Source organism: Dipodomys spectabilis, unplaced genomic scaffold, assembly GCF_019054845.1.
Source record: "Dipodomys spectabilis isolate Male_0828 unplaced genomic scaffold, ASM1905484v1 ptg000691l, whole genome shotgun sequence".
Taxonomy (NCBI): domain Eukaryota; kingdom Metazoa; phylum Chordata; class Mammalia; order Rodentia; family Heteromyidae; genus Dipodomys; species Dipodomys spectabilis.
This window is the reverse complement of record NW_024871368.1, coordinates 253608-270856: the sequence shown is the minus strand read 5'-3', so window position 1 is coordinate 270856 and position 17249 is coordinate 253608. Positions and strand designations below refer to the sequence as shown.

Genomic DNA, 17249 nt, shown 5'->3' with positions numbered 1-17249 from the left:
CTGGGCCTCACCTGCCATGGCCTCCACTCCTGACACTGCTGGACCTCACCTGTGGTGACCTCCACTCCTGACCTCCAGGCCTGGCTCATCTGCAGCTTGTTCTGACATCATGGTGTGACCAGCTTCCTCCCTCCCTGAGTGCGAGTCCACCCACTGCTCGCTCCCCCTTCCTGTCCCAGGGAATGGCCAGGCCCACGGCACCCCAAATGACCCCGCTCCCCAGCTAGGACTGGCCCGTGACCCGTGGGCCGCTGCAGGGTGCTTGGGCATGCCTGCAGGGATTCTGGCCGGCCCCCCTCCTCCTCCTGCGTGTGCTCCTAAGCAGCGGCCAGCGACGCTTCCTGAGCCACGTGGCGTGGCGTCCAGGCCTCCCCTGCTTGGCTGCACAACGCGGTGGCGCCTGCTCGGCCTGCCAGGCTCTGCCTCGCAGCCCCCTGGCTGCGCTCACCAGCAGTGTGCCTCCGTGCCCCCGGCGCAAGCCACTCCCCACCAGGAGGCCAGCCGCGGCTGGGTGACGCGCGGTAGACGTTAGGATCTGGTCTGGGGTGGGGACAGAGGTAGGACCAGGTAGAGGGCTCTATGTGCATCCAGCTTACACACACACACACACACACACACACACACACACACACACACAAAGACCTGGGGACAGGTGGGCACCCACCGCGGGGCTCTGACCCTGCAGTGCCCCAAGCACCTCTGTCCTGATCCCACCTAGGATGCTGTGTGTCCTGACCCGCGCCCTGTGGACACGGTCCAGGCCAGGCCCTCACTGTCTGGGAGTGGGGGGCACCGTGGGGACCGTGGGTGGTGGGAGGGCCAGCGCTTCACTGTCTGAGGCAGGAGGGGGTCTGCGGTCGCAGGCTGCGCTGTGGCACCCGGAGGAAGGAGTGGAGAACCCTGCCGGGGAGCGGCGGAGGCGCAGCGCAAGGCCCCTTCCCGGGACAGGCCCGGGCGGCGTTTCCACAGTGACGTTTATGTGAACTCAGGGGGCTACAAAGACCCCGGCTTCCCTCCTCCCGTCTACTCCTTCCCAGGTCTCCACGCTCCGTGTCTGTCCAAGCCCAGGATGAAGCATAGGAGAAGGCACAGGGCTAGCCAGGGTAGTACCGCCAACACCTGGAAGGAGAGAAGGTGACACTCGGAACACCTGGACACCAGCTCGAGACCTGGCAGAGGCCTAGCTTCCCCCAGAGCCTGGCACAGAGGCCCGGATCCCTCCAGAGCCTGGCACAGAGGCCCAGATCCCTCCAGAGCCTGGCACAGAGGCCCGGATCCCTCCAGAGCCTGGCACAGAGGCCCGGATCCCTCCAGAGCCTGGCACAGAGGCCCGGCTGCACCTTGATGATGCTGGCCTTGCTCTCGACTCCCCTACCCTGTACAGTCCCGTAGTTTTCTGTCCCCTCTGGGCATGTCCCGCCCAGCTGCTCCTCCTTCTGGGACATGTTCCTGGAAGACACAGTGACCAGAACTCACCGGTTCATCCGAGGGGGGCTGGGGGCTGGCTCCCCCCCAGCCCGGGACTGCCCGTCTGACCGATGGCTGCCGGCTCACCTGAGAGGATGGGGGAGAGCGGGGGGGGGGGGCGCTGCTTCTCCTGCCCCTCTGGGGGAGAGCGGGGGGGTGCTGCTTCCCCTGCCCCTCAGTCTGGCTGGGGCACTGGGGGCCCTGGTGCTGGGGCGGATGGCAGGTCCAGCCCTCAGAGAGCTGAAAGCTTAGGGCAGCAGCTCACTGGGTTCTGAGCCCCGTGCGCTCCCATCACCGGCTCCAGGCCGGGGCACGGGCTCCGCGGGCTCTGTGGGCACCCAGGCTACCCAGTCCCCTGATGACAACTTCGGGGGGGCTTCAGCTGACTCCCGACAGGAAGCAGGGGTCCCCACTGCCCACCCTGGCGGGTGCCTGGCACCTTGATCATCGCGGCTCCTGTCCGGGGACGTGGGTCCAGGCCCGCCCGGCTCCGCGGTCCCCACGAGGATGGGCATCGGGGGCCTGGCGTTCTCCTGGAGGAAGGAGTTGAGCCTCCGCACGTGCACTGGGAGAGGGTGGGTTCGGCGGGCGTCAGCGGGCGTCAGCCAGCCCAGACTCGCGCCCAGGACGCAGACGGACCGCCCGCCTCACTCACTCTGAATGGCCGACTCGCAGGCCTGGCTCACCAGCTGGAAGATGGCGGTGAGTGACTGGGGCTCTCCCTGAGAGGAAGCCGTGGCTCTGAGATCCGTGGCCGGGACCCGGGGCACCCGGGCCGGCCCGGAGCCCCACACCCGCTTCTCAGCCACACCCACCTTCTCTCCGCGCTCCCCTTTGGGCCCCGGCAGCCCCTGCGGCAGGAGGCAATGCAGAAAACCGTCAGCAGCGCAGGTCCCACAGGCTGTGCCCCGATCAGGGGCTGGGATCCCCATGCAGCCTGGGATCCCGGCCCAGGCCAGGCGGAGCCAAGGTCCCAGGAGCAGAGGCCGCTGGGGGCCCGCGGTGGCCCCATGGGGAGCAGCCTGGGTAGGGCCAGCTTGCGGCAGAGCAGCGCCCCCACAGGGGGGGGGGCTTTGCAGCAGGTGTCTCCTCCTGGGGAGTGTCTGCTCGCTCCCTCCCCTCTCCCCCAGCCCGCCAGAGCCAGTCCCTTCCCCCACTGAGCTGCTAGAGCCCCCACCGTGCCACAGCCAAGATGCCTGCCAGCGTGCAGAGCCCAGGCTGTGGCTCTGCCCCCCAGCCTGGAGGAGCACAGGGCAGGCCCGGCCCGGGAAGGGAGCCCTGAGCCCGCACAGCCCTGGTGGGCAGGAGGCCACTTACCGTGGGTCCCACGGCCCCTGGGGGCCCGCGCTCCCCATTGGAGCCCCTGCTCCCTGCCAGGCCCTGGAGCCCCTGCAGGGATGGAGAAGGTGGGGCTCCATGTGAGCCTTGAGGGAGGCGACCCTCCAGTCTAGACCTGAACATCCAGCACCCCTGCCCTTGCCAGCAAAGCCAGGCACCTGAGCCTGCCCCAGCCCCCGCCCCTCTCAGGGCCCAGGGCTGACCCCACCCATCCCAAGGCCCAGGGCTGACCCCGCCCCTCCCAAGGCCCAGGGCTGACCCCACCCATCCCAAGGCCCAGGGCTGACCCCACCCATCCCAAGGCCCAGGGCTGAGCCCGCCCCTCTCAGGGCCCAGGGCTGACCCCGCCCCTCTCTGGGCCCAGGGCTGACCCCACCCATCCCAAGGCCCAGGGCTGAGCCCGCCCCTCTCAGGGCCCAGGGCTGACCCCACCCATCCCAAGGCCCAGGGCTGACCCCACCCATCCCAAGGCCCAGGGCTGACCCCACCCCTCCCAAGGCCCAGGGCTGACCCCACCCATCCCAAGGCCCAGGGCTGACACCGCCCCTCTCAGGGCCCAGGGCTGACCCCACCCATCCCAAGGCCCAGGGCTGACCCCACCCATCCCAAGGCCCAGGGCTGACCCCGCCCCTCTCAGGGCCCAGGGCTGACCCCGCCCCTCTCTGGGCCATGGCTGACCCCCATTCCCCAGTGGCCCGCAGCACTTCTGCACTGAAGAGCCAGGTTGTGCTTGGCTGACCAGCAGGGCCCAGCACCCCCTCAGCTGCGCCCTCCCCCATGGAGCCCTGTGGGGTCCCAGGTAAGCCTCAGCTGCCCAGAGACCCTACCCTGGGGTCCCATGGTACTGAGCCCAAAGCAAAGACCCTGGGAAGCCCAGGGGGCAGCTCCCCAAGTCTTTCGGCTAACCCGGCCCACCTGCCCCCTCCTGGCCAGCCAGGACCCCCGTGCTCTGCCCTGTGGAGTCGGGGTACAGGTGTGAGGGGCTGTGTGGGGCTCCAGGAATGAGCACCCGGCACGGGCACCGAGCTCCGGGCAGATGGAGCCCTGCAGAAGGCGCGGTGGAGGCGGCACGCCTCAGGCCACCACGGAGCGGCGGCCACCGGTCCCTTCTTCCCAGATTCCCACCTGCCGCGGGGGGGGGGGGGGGGGGTGTCCTACCCTGGGGCCGGGGGATCCAGGCAGGCCGGCCGGTCCCTCCAGTCCTCTCATTCCCTGACGGGCAGAGGAAGGGCAAACTCACCAGAGTCCCACACAGAGCCTCACCCCGTGATGGACGCAGGCGACACCCCAGAAGGTGGAGTTGGCACCCACTTGTTCCCTCTAAGCCGCTGCCCATCGCCAAGTCCCTGGACAGCACAGTGCTTGTCCCAGGTGCACAGTACCACACCACCAGGCCACGGCCTCCCCTCCCCCCACTCCCACAGCCTCCATCCACAGCCTCCTTTCCCTCCCCCCCGATTCCCTCAGGCTCCATCCACGGCCTCCCTTCCCTCCTCCCAACTCCCACAGCCTCCATCCACGGCCTCCCTCCCCTCCTCCCAACTCCCACAGCCTCCATCCACAGCCCCCTCCTCCCAACTCCCACAGCCTCCATCCACGGCCTCCCTTCCCTCCTCCCCATACCCACAGCCTCCATCCACGGCCTCCCCTTCCCTCCCCCCGATTCCCTCAGCCTCCATCCATGGCCTCCCCTCCCCCCATACCCACAGCCTCCATCCACAGCCTCCCCTTCCCTCCCCCCATTCCCACAGCCTCCGTCCACGGCCTCCCCTCCCCCCATTCCCACAGCCTCCATCCATGGCCCCCCTCCCCCGATTCCTTCAGCCTCTATCCACGGCCTCCCCTCCCCCCATTCTCACAGCCTCCATCCACGGCCTCCCCTTCCCTCCACCCATTCCCACAGCCTCCATCCACGGCCTCCTCCTCCCAACTCCCACAGCCTCCATCCACAGCCCCCTCCTCCCAACTCCCACAGCCTCCATCCACAGCCCCCTCCTCCCAACTCCCACAGCCTCCATCCACGGCCCCCTCCTCCCAACTCCCACAGCCTCCATCCACAGCCCCCTCCTCCCAACTCCCACAGCCTCTGTCCACAGCCTCCCCTCCTCCCAACTCCCACAGCCTCTGTCCACAGCCTCCCCTCCCCTCTTCCCGACTCCCACAGCCTCCGTCCATGGCCTCACCCCTATTCCCACAGCCTCGGTCCACGGCCTTCCCTCCTCCTGACTCTACAACCTCCGTCCACGGCCTCCTCATAGCCTGACACCAAGCCTCTGTCCCTCACTGCCCCCAGGTCAGCTCTCCCCGTCCACTCAGTGCCTTTGGGCGCAGAGCCCGTACCTTTGGCCCTTGGAGGCCGGCTCTCCCAGGGGTGCCTGGCTGGCCAGGGTGGCCCTGGAGGGAACAAAAGCACTGGGCAGTGGCCAAGGTCATACCAGAGGAGTCCGGCCTGTGCCCCGCCACAGCCCTGCGCAAGGTACCTGCGCGCCCGCGAGTCCATGGTCCCCCTTTTCTCCTTTGACCCCTGGTGGACCCTGGAGGGAAAGGTAGATTGGGCAGTGGGGGAAAGGGAGGGGAGGAGAAGGGCGGGGGAGGGGAGCACTTACCATGGGCCCCTGGATGGTGCGGCCCCGGGTCCCCGGTGACCCCTGCTGACCTCCGGGGCCCTCTGGCCCTGTCTGCCCGGGTGGCCCTGGCTCTCCCTGGAAACAGGCCGAGGTGAGGAGGACTGAGAAGGCATGTCCCCGGCCCCCCGCCGCGACGCCTCACCCGTCACAGACAACCAACGTCCTCCACCTCAGAGGCCCGCAGGGCCCGAAGCCACAGCACGGCCACGCACGCGGGGCCACGCACGCGGAGCCACGCACGCGGGCTGCACCGCGAGCCGGGGGAGACGGCCAGAGCAGCACCGTGTCCAGCAGACGGGGCCTCCTCAGGCAGCGCCCGCCAGGGTTAGGAACGTGTGCGCGGGAAGCTGCGGGTGGAGGGCCGTGGGGATGACGCTGTGTGTGTGTGTGTGTGAGGCTGTGGAGGGCCGTGGGGATGACTGTGTGTGTGTGTGTGCACATGCGCGTGTGCGGGAAGCTGCGGGTGGAGGGCCGTGGGGATGACGCTGTGTGTGTGTGTGTGTGTGTGAGGCTGTGGAGGGCCGTGGGGATGACGCTGTGTGTGTGTGTGTGTGTGTGCACATGCGCGTGTGCGGGAAGCTGCGGGTGGAGGGCCGTGGGGATGACGCTGTGTGTGTGTGTGTGTGTGCACATGCGCGTGTGCGGGAAGCTGCGGGTGGAGGGCCGTGGGGATGACGCTGTGTGTGTGTGTGTGTGTGTGAGGCTGTGGAGGGCCGTGGGGATGACGCTGTGTGTGTGTGTGTGTGTGTGTGCACATGCGCGTGTGCGGGAAGCTGCGGGTGGAGGGCCGTGGGGATGACGCTGTGTGTGTGTGTGTGTGTGTGCACATGCGCGTGTGCGGGAAGCTGCGGGTGGAGGGCCGTGGGGATGACGCTGTGTGTGTGTGTGTGTGTGTGAGGCTGTGGAGGGCCGTGGGGATGACGCTGTGTGTGTGTGTGTGTGTGTGTGTGTGTGTGCACATGCGCGTGTGCGGGAAGCTGCGGGTGGAGGGCCGTGGGGATGACGCTGTGTGTGTGTGTGTGTGTGTGCACATGCGCGTGTGCGGGAAGCTGCGGGTGGAGGGCCGTGGGGATGACGCTGTGTGTGTGTGTGTGTGTGTGAGGCTGTGGAGGGCCGTGAGGATGACGCTGTGTGTGTGTGTGTGTGTGTGTGCACATGCGCGTGTGCGGGAAGCTGCGGGTGGAGGGCCGTGGTGATGACTGTGTGTGTGTGTGCGCGGGAAGCTGTGATGATCGCTGCGTGTGCGGGAAGCTGCGGGTGGAGGGCCGTGGTGATGACACTGTGTGTGTGTGTGTGTGTGTGTGTGTGTGTGTGTGCGCGGGAAGCTGTGGTGATCGCTGTGTGTGTGCGAAGCTGCGGGTGGAGTTAGGTGAGAGGAACGTGGAACACGGGGAGGGCAGTCCCGTGAGACGCAGAGCTCGCGCTGGGGCGCGCTGCGGCTCTGAAGGGAGCTGCTGCAGGCGGGTCTGCAGAGGCTGCAGTTGGCTCCCATCCCCCTCAAACCAGGCCTACGAAATTCCTTCTAGACATTTCTGGATAGACACGTTCTACTCTCCGACTAAGGAATAGCTTTTGAAGTTGGTCATGAAGCCCCAAAGCCACACAAGACAGCAACAACATGGACTGTGGGGGGGGGACACAGGACACCTCCCCAGCCCTCCTCCTTCCCCGTGGACTGTAGGGGGGGACACAGGACACCTCCCCAGCCCTCCTCCTTCCCCGTGGACTGTGGGGGGGGACACAGGACACCTCCCCAGCCCTCCTCCTTCCCCGTGGACTGTGGGGGGGCAGGACAGCTCCGCAGCCCTCCTCCTTCCCCGTGGACTGTGGGGGGGGGACACAGGACACCTCCCCAGCCCTCCTCCTTCCCCGTGGACTGTGGGGGGGACACAGGACACCTCCCCAGACCTCCTCCTTCCCCGTGGACTGTGAGGGGGGACACAGGACACCTCCCCAGCCCTCCTCCTTCCCCGTGGACTGTGGGGACACAGGACAGCTCCCCAGCCCTCCTCCTTCCCCGTGGACTGTGGGGGGGCAGGACAGCTCCGCAGCCCTCCTCCTTCCCCGTGGACTGTGGGGGGGGCAGGACAGCTCCCCAGACCTCCTCCTTCCCCGTGGACTGTGGGGGGGGGGACACAGGACACCTCCGCAGCCCTCCTCCTTCCCCGTGGACTGTGAGGGGGGACACAGGACAGCTCCCCAGCCCTCCTCCTTCCCCGTGGACTGTGGGGACACAGGACACCTCCGCAGCCCTCCTCCTTCCCCGTGGACTGTGGGGGGGGGCACAGGACACCTCCGCAGCCCTCCTCCTTCCCCGTGGACTGTGGGGACACAGGACACCTCCCCAGACCTCCTCCTTCCCCGTGGACTGTGAGGGGGGACACAGGACACCTCCGCAGCCCTCCTTCTTCCCCGTGGACTGTGGGGGAGGACACAGGACACCTCCGCAGCCCTCCTCCTTCCCCGTGGACTGTGGGGACACAGGACACCTCCCCAGCCCTCCTCCTTCCCCGTGGACTGTGGGGGGGACACAGGACACCTCCCCAGCCCTCCTCCTTCCCCGTGGACTGTGGGGACACAGGACACCTCCCCAGCCCTCCTCCTTCCCCGTGGACTGTGGGGGGGGGACACAGGACACCTCCCCAGACCTCCTCCTTCCCCGTGGACTGTGGGGGGGGCAGGACACCTCCCCAGCCCTCCTCCTTCCCCGTGGACTGTGGGGACACAGGACACCTCCCCAGCCCTCCTCCTTCCCCGTGGACTGTGGGGACACAGGACAGCTCCGCAGCCCTCCTCCTTCCCCGTGGACTGTGGGGGGGGGACACAGGACACCTCCCCAGCCCTCCTCCTTCCCCGTGGACTGTGGGGACACAAGACACCTCCCCAGCCCTCCTCCTTCCCCGTGGACTGTGGGGACACAGGACAGCTCCCCAGCCCTCCTCCTTCCCCGTGGACTGTGGCTGGGGACACAGGACAACTCCGCAGCCCTCCTCCTTCCCCGTGGACTGGGGGGGGGACACAGGACAGCTCCCCAGCCCTCCTCCTTCCCCGTGGACTGTGGGGGGGACACAGGACAGCTCCGCAGCCCTCCTCCTTCCCCGTGGACTGTGGGGGGGGGACACAGGACACCTCCCCAGCCCTCCTCCTTCCCCGTGGACTGTGGGGGGGGCAGGACAGCTCCCCAGACCTCCTCCTTCCCCGTGGACTGTGGGGGGGGACACAGGACACCTCCGCAGCCCTCCTCCTTCCCCATGGACTGTGGGGGGGGGACACAGGACACCTCCCCAGACCTCCTCCTTCCCCGTGGACTGGGGGGGGACACAGGACACCTCCGCAGCCCTCCTCCTTCCTCCTGGACTGGGGGGGCAGGACAGCTCCCCAGCCCTCCTCCTTGCTCGTGTGGCCCACTGGGGAATGAGATCAGGTGCTCGACCACCTGAGCCACCCTGACAGCCCGTTTTGTTCATTTAGGACTGGATCCTCCTCGATGCCCAGGCGAGCCAGAAGCACAGCGTTCCCATGCATGCCTCCTTCAGTGGCTGAGATGACAAATCCATCACGATGCAGAGCCATTGCTTGAGATGGACTCATAATCTTTTCTTTCTAGGTTGGCCTCACACTACGATCGTTTGGATCTCTGTCTCCTAAGTAGCTAGGATCATAGGCAGGCACCACTGTGCCTGGCCACAACATCGCGCGCATCCGTACCCTGTGCATGCAGTGTCAAGGCCTCATCATTTCTAGAACCAGGGAGAAGGGTGTTGTCCACGCTGGCCTGAAAAACTGTCACCAGAGGACATGGATTCCTCACTGTCTCCACAGACACGGCCTACACCTACAGAGACCAGGCACCTCCACAGAGCACACACCTCCACAGAGCTCACACCTCCACAGAACTCACACCTCCACAGAGCACATACCTCCACAGAGCTCACACCTCCACAGAACACACACCTCCACAGAACACACACCTCCACAGAACACACACCTCCACAGAACACACACCTCCACAGGGCACACACCTCCACAGAACACACACCTCCACAGAACACACACCTCCAGAGAGCACACACCTCCACAGAACACACACCTCCACAGAACACACACCTCCACAGAACACACACCTCCACAGAACACACACCTCCACAGAACACACACCTCCACAGAACACACACCTCCACAGAACACACACCTCCACAGAGCACACACCTCCACAGAGCACACACCTCCACAGAACACACACCTCCACAGGGCACACACCTCCACAGAACACACACCTCCACAGAACACACACCTCCACAGAACACACACCTCCACAGAACACACACCTCCACAGAACACACACCTCCACAGAACACACACCTCCACAGAGCACACACCTCCACAGAGCACACACCTCCACAGGGCACACACCTCCACAGGGCACACACCTCCACAGAACACACACCTCCACAGAACACACACCTCCACAGAACACACACCTCCACAGAACACACACCTCCACAGAGCACACACCTCCAAAGAGCACACACCTCCACAGAACACACACCTCCACAGAACACACACCTCCACAGAACACACACCTCCACAGAGCTCACACCTCCACAGAACACACACCTCCACAGAACACACACCTCCACAGAGCACACACCTCCACAGAGCACACACCTCCACAGAGCACACACCTCCACAGAGCACACACCTCCACAGAACACACACCTCCACAGAGCACACACCTCCACAGAGCACACACCTCCACAGAGCACACACCTCCACAGAGCTCACACCTCCACAGAGCTCACACCTCCACAGACCACACACCTCCACAGAGCACACACCTCCACAGAGCACACACCTCCACAGAGCTCACACCTCCACAGAGCACACACCTCCACAGAACACACACCTACGCAGAACACACACCTCCGCAGAACACACACCTCCACAGAACACACACCTCCACAGAACACACACCTACGCAGAACACACACCTCCGCAGAACACACACCTCCGCAGAACACACACCTCCACAGAGCACACACCTCCACAGAGCTCACACCTCCACAGAACACACACCTCCACAGAGCACACCCCTCCACAGAGCACACCCCTCCACAGAGCACACACCTCCACAGAACACACACCTCCACAGAGCACACACCTCCACAGAGCACACACCTCCACAGAACACACACCTCCACAGAACACACACCTCCACAGAGCACACACCTCCACAGAACACACACCTCCACAGAGCACACACCTCCACAGAGCACACACGTCCACAGAGCACACACCTCCGCAGAACACACACTTCCACAGAGCTCACACCTCCACAGAGCTCACACCTCCACAGAGCACACACCTCCACAGAACACACACCTCCACAGAGCACACACCTCCACAGAGCACACACCTCCACAGAGCACACACCTCCACAGAGCTCACACCTCCACAGAACACACACCTCCACAGAACACACACCTCCACAGAGCACACCCCTCCACAGAGCACACACCTCCACAGAACACACACCTCCACAGAGCACACAGCTCCACAGAGCTCACACCTCCACAGAGCACACACCTCCACAGAGCACACACCTCCACAGAGCACACACCTCCCCAGAACACACACCTCCACAGAGCTCACACCTCCACAGAGCACACACCTCCACAGAGCACACACCTCCACAGAACACACACCTCCACAGAACACACACCTCCACAGAGCACACACCTCCACAGAGCTCACACCTCCACAGAGCACACACCTCCTCCACAGAGCTCACACCTACACAGAACACACATCTCCACAGAACACACACCTCCACAGAGCACACACCTCCACAGAGCTCACACCTCCACAGAGCTCACACCTCAACAGAACACACACCTCCACAGAGCACACACCTCCACAGAGCACACACCTCCACAGAACACACACCTCCACAGAACACACACCTCCACAGAGCTCACACCTCCACAGAGCTCACACCTCAACAGAACACACACCTCCACAGAGCACACACCTCCACAGAGCACACACCTCCACAGAACACACACCTCCACAGAGCTCACACCTCCACAGAACACACACCTCCACAGAGCACACACCTCCACAGAACACACACCTCCACAGAACACACACCTCCACAGAGCACACACCGCCACAGAGCTCACACCTCCACAGAGCACACACCTCCACAGAGCTCACACCTCCACAGAGCTCACACCTCCACAGAGCACACACCTCCACAGAGCTCACACCTCCACAGAGCTCACACCTCAACAGAACACACACCTCCACAGAGCACACACCTCCACAGAGCACACACCTCCACAGAACACACACCTCCACAGAGCTCACACCTCCACAGAACACACACCTCCACAGAGCACACACCTCCACAGAACACACACCTCCACAGAACACACACCTCCACAGAGCACACACCTCCACAGAGCTCACACCTCCACAGAGCACACACCTCCACAGAGCTCACACCTCCACAGAACACACACCTCCACAGAACACACACCTCCACAGAGCACACACCTCCACAGAGCTCACACCTCCACAGAGCACAAACCTCCACAGAGCTCACACCTCCACAGAACACACACCTCCACAGAACACACACCTCCACAGAGCACACACCTCCACAGAGCACACACCTCCGCAGAGCACACACCTCCACAGAGCACACACCTCCACAGAACACACACCTCCACAGAACACACACCTCCACAGAGCACACACCTCCACAGAGCTCACACCTCCACAGAACACACACCTCCACAGAACACACACCTCCACAGAACACACACCTCCACAGAGCACACACCTCCACAGAGCACACACCTCCACAGAGCTCACACCTACACAGAACACACACCTCCACAGAACACACACCTCCACAGAGCACACACCTCCGCAGAGCACACACCTCCGCAGAGCACACACCTCCGCAGAGCACACACCTCCACAGAACACACACCTCCGCAGAGCACACACCTCCACAGAGCACACACCTCCACAGAGCACACACCTCCACAGAGCACACACCTCCACAGAACACACACTTCCACAGAGCACACACCTCCACAGAGCTCACACCTCCACAGAGCACACACCTCCACAGAGCTCACACCTCCACAGAACACACACCTCCACAGAGCACACACCTCCACAGAGCACACACCTCCACAGAACACACACCTCCACAGAGCTCACACCTCCACAGAGCACACACCTCCACAAACACACACCTCCACAGAGCACACACCTCCACAGAGCACACACCTCCACAGAGCTCACACCTCCACAGAACACACACCTCCACACAACACACACCTCCACACAACACACACCTCCACAGAGCACACACCTCCACAGAACACACACCTCCACAGAGCACACACCTCCACAGAGCACACACCTCCACAGAACACACACCTCCACAGAACACACACCTCCACAGAACACACACCTCCACAGAGCTCACACCTCCACAGAGCACACACCTCCACAGAGCACACACCTCCACAGAGCACACACCTCCACAGAGCACACACCTCCGCAGAGCTCACACCTCCGCAGAACACACACCTCCACAGAGCACACACCTCCACAGAACACACACCTCCACAGAGCTCACACCTCCACAGAGCTCACACCTCCACAGAGCACACACCTCCACAGAGCACACACCTCCACAGAGCACACACCTCCACAGAACACACACCTCCACAGAGCACACACCTCCACAGAACACACACCTCCACAGAGCACACACCTCCACAGAACACACACCTCCACAGAACACACACCTCCACAGAACACACACCTCCACAGAGCACACACCTCCACAGAACACACACCTCCACAGAGCACACACCTCCACAGAGCTCACACCTCCGCAGAACACACACCTCCACAGAGCACACACCTCCACAGAGCTCACACCTCCACAAAACACACACCTCCACAGAGCACACACCTCCACAGAGCACACACCTCCACAGAGCTCACACCGCCACAGAACACACACCTCCGCAGAGCACACGCCTCCACAGAGCTCACACCTCCACAGAACACACGCCTCCGCAGAACACCCACCTCCACAGAACACACACCTCCACAGAACACACACCTCCACAGAGCACACACCTCCGCAGAGCACACACCTCCACAGAGCTCACACCTCCACAGAACACACACCTCCACAGAGCACACACCTCCGCAGAGCACACACCTCCGCAGAGCACACACCTCCGCAGAACACACACCTCCGCAGAGCACACACCTCCACAGAGCACACACCTCCACAGAGCACACACCTCCACAGAGCACACACCTCCACAGAGCTCACACCTCCACAGAGCTCACACCTCCACAGAGCACACACCTCCACAGAGCACACACCTCCACAGAGCACACACCTCCACAGAGCTCACACCTCCACAGAGCACACACCTCCACAGAACACACACCTACGCAGAACACACACCTCCGCAGAACACACACCTCCACAGAACACACACCTCCACAGAACACACACCTACGCAGAACACACACCTCCACAGAACACACACCTCCGCAGAACACACACCTCCACAGAGCACACACCTCCACAGAGCTCACACCTCCACAGAACACACACCTCCACAGAGCACACCCCTCCACAGAGCACACCCCTCCACAGAGCACACACCTCCACAGAACACACACCTCCACAGAGCACACACCTCCACAGAGCACACACCTCCACAGAACACACACCTCCACAGAACACACACCTCCACAGAGCACACACCTCCACAGAACACACACCTCCACAGAGCACACACCTCCACAGAGCACACACGTCCACAGAGCACACACCTCCGCAGAACACACACTTCCACAGAGCTCACACCTCCACAGAGCTCACACCTCCACAGAGCACACACCTCCACAGAACACACACCTCCACAGAGCACACACCTCCACAGAGCACACACCTCCACAGAGCACACACCTCCACAGAGCTCACACCTCCACAGAACACACACCTCCACAGAACACACACCTCCACAGAGCACACCCCTCCACAGAGCACACACCTCCACAGAACACACACCTCCACAGAGCACACAGCTCCACAGAGCTCACACCTCCACAGAGCACACACCTCCACAGAGCACACACCTCCACAGAGCACACACCTCCCCAGAACACACACCTCCACAGAGCTCACACCTCCACAGAGCACACACCTCCACAGAGCACACACCTCCACAGAACACACACCTCCACAGAACACACACCTCCACAGAGCACACACCTCCACAGAGCTCACACCTCCACAGAGCACACACCTCCTCCACAGAGCTCACACCTACACAGAACACACATCTCCACAGAACACACACCTCCACAGAGCACACACCTCCACAGAGCTCACACCTCCACAGAGCTCACACCTCAACAGAACACACACCTCCACAGAGCACACACCTCCACAGAGCACACACCTCCACAGAACACACACCTCCACAGAACACACACCTCCACAGAGCTCACACCTCCACAGAGCTCACACCTCAACAGAACACACACCTCCACAGAGCACACACCTCCACAGAGCACACACCTCCACAGAACACACACCTCCACAGAGCTCACACCTCCACAGAACACACACCTCCACAGAGCACACACCTCCACAGAACACACACCTCCACAGAACACACACCTCCACAGAGCACACACCGCCACAGAGCTCACACCTCCACAGAGCACACACCTCCACAGAGCTCACACCTCCACAGAGCTCACACCTCCACAGAGCACACACCTCCACAGAGCTCACACCTCCACAGAGCTCACACCTCAACAGAACACACACCTCCACAGAGCACACACCTCCACAGAGCACACACCTCCACAGAACACACACCTCCACAGAGCTCACACCTCCACAGAACACACACCTCCACAGAGCACACACCTCCACAGAACACACACCTCCACAGAACACACACCTCCACAGAGCACACACCTCCACAGAGCTCACACCTCCACAGAGCACACACCTCCACAGAGCTCACACCTCCACAGAACACACACCTCCACAGAACACACACCTCCACAGAGCACACACCTCCACAGAGCTCACACCTCCACAGAGCACAAACCTCCACAGAGCTCACACCTCCACAGAACACACACCTCCACAGAACACACACCTCCACAGAGCACACACCTCCACAGAGCACACACCTCCGCAGAGCACACACCTCCACAGAGCACACACCTCCACAGAACACACACCTCCACAGAACACACACCTCCACAGAGCACACACCTCCACAGAGCTCACACCTCCACAGAACACACACCTCCACAGAACACACACCTCCACAGAACACACACCTCCACAGAGCACACACCTCCACAGAGCACACACCTCCACAGAGCTCACACCTACACAGAACACACACCTCCACAGAACACACACCTCCACAGAGCACACACCTCCGCAGAGCACACACCTCCGCAGAGCACACACCTCCGCAGAGCACACACCTCCACAGAACACACACCTCCGCAGAGCACACACCTCCACAGAGCACACACCTCCACAGAGCACACACCTCCACAGAGCACACACCTCCACAGAACACACACTTCCACAGAGCACACACCTCCACAGAGCTCACACCTCCACAGAGCACACACCTCCACAGAGCTCACACCTCCACAGAACACACACCTCCACAGAGCACACACCTCCACAGAGCACACACCTCCACAGAACACACACCTCCACAGAGCTCACACCTCCACAGAGCACACACCTCCACAAACACACACCTCCACAGAGCACACACCTCCACAGAGCACACACCTCCACAGAGCTCACACCTCCACAGAACACACACCTCCACACAACACACACCTCCACACAACACACACCTCCACAGAGCACACACCTCCACAGAACACACACCTCCACAGAGCACACACCTCCACAGAGCACACACCTCCACAGAACACACACCTCCACAGAACACACACCTCCACAGAACACACACCTCCACAGAGCTCACACCTCCACAGAGCACACACCTCCACAGAGCACACACCTCCACAGAGCACACACCTCCACACAGCACACACCTCCGCAGAGCTCACACCTCCGCAGAACACACACCTCCACAGAGCACACACCTCCACAGAACACACACCTCCACAGAGCTCACACCTCCACAGAGCTCACACCTCCACAGAGCACACACCTCCACAGAGCACACACCTCCACAGAGCACACACCTCCACAGAACACACACCTCCACAGAGCACACACCTCCACAGAACACACACCTCCACAGAGCACACACCTCCACAGAACACACACCTCCACAGAACACACACCTCCACAGAACACACACCTCCACAGAGCACACACCTCCACAGAACACACACCTCCACAGAGCACACACCTCCACAGAGCTCACACCTCCGCAGAACACACACCTCCACAGAGCACACACCTCCACAGAGCTCACACCTCCACAAAACACACACCTCCACAGAGCACACACCTCCACAGAGCACACACCTCCACAGAGCTCACACCGCCACAGAACACACACCTCCGCAGAGCACACGCCTCCACAGAGCTCACACCTCCACAGAACACACGCCTCCGCAGAACACCCACCTCCACAGAACACACACCTCCACAGAACACACACCTCCACAGAGCACACACCTCCGCAGAGCACACACCTCCACAGAGCTCACACCTCCACAGAACACACACCTCCA

At 62.6% G+C, this 17249-nt stretch overlaps 1 protein-coding gene across 1 annotated transcript in view; it reads right to left on the bottom strand.

Annotated features, from left to right (window-relative positions):
- Positions 1–1715: 1715 nt before the first annotated feature.
- The window catches only part of Col20a1 (collagen type XX alpha 1 chain), a 51287-nt gene continuing 35753 nt past the window's right edge, over positions 1716–17249 (bottom strand). The window contains exons 31-38 of the mRNA XM_042672220.1: positions 5412–5507; positions 5286–5339; positions 5146–5199; positions 3964–4017; positions 2785–2856; positions 2283–2318; positions 2123–2189; positions 1716–2032 (exon numbers count right to left, since the gene is read on the bottom strand). Coding sequence (XP_042528154.1) covers positions 1716–2032; positions 2123–2189; positions 2283–2318; positions 2785–2856; positions 3964–4017; positions 5146–5199; positions 5286–5339; positions 5412–5507 — 750 coding nt within the window. The remainder of the gene's footprint in view (positions 2033–2122; positions 2190–2282; positions 2319–2784; positions 2857–3963; positions 4018–5145; positions 5200–5285; positions 5340–5411; positions 5508–17249) is intronic.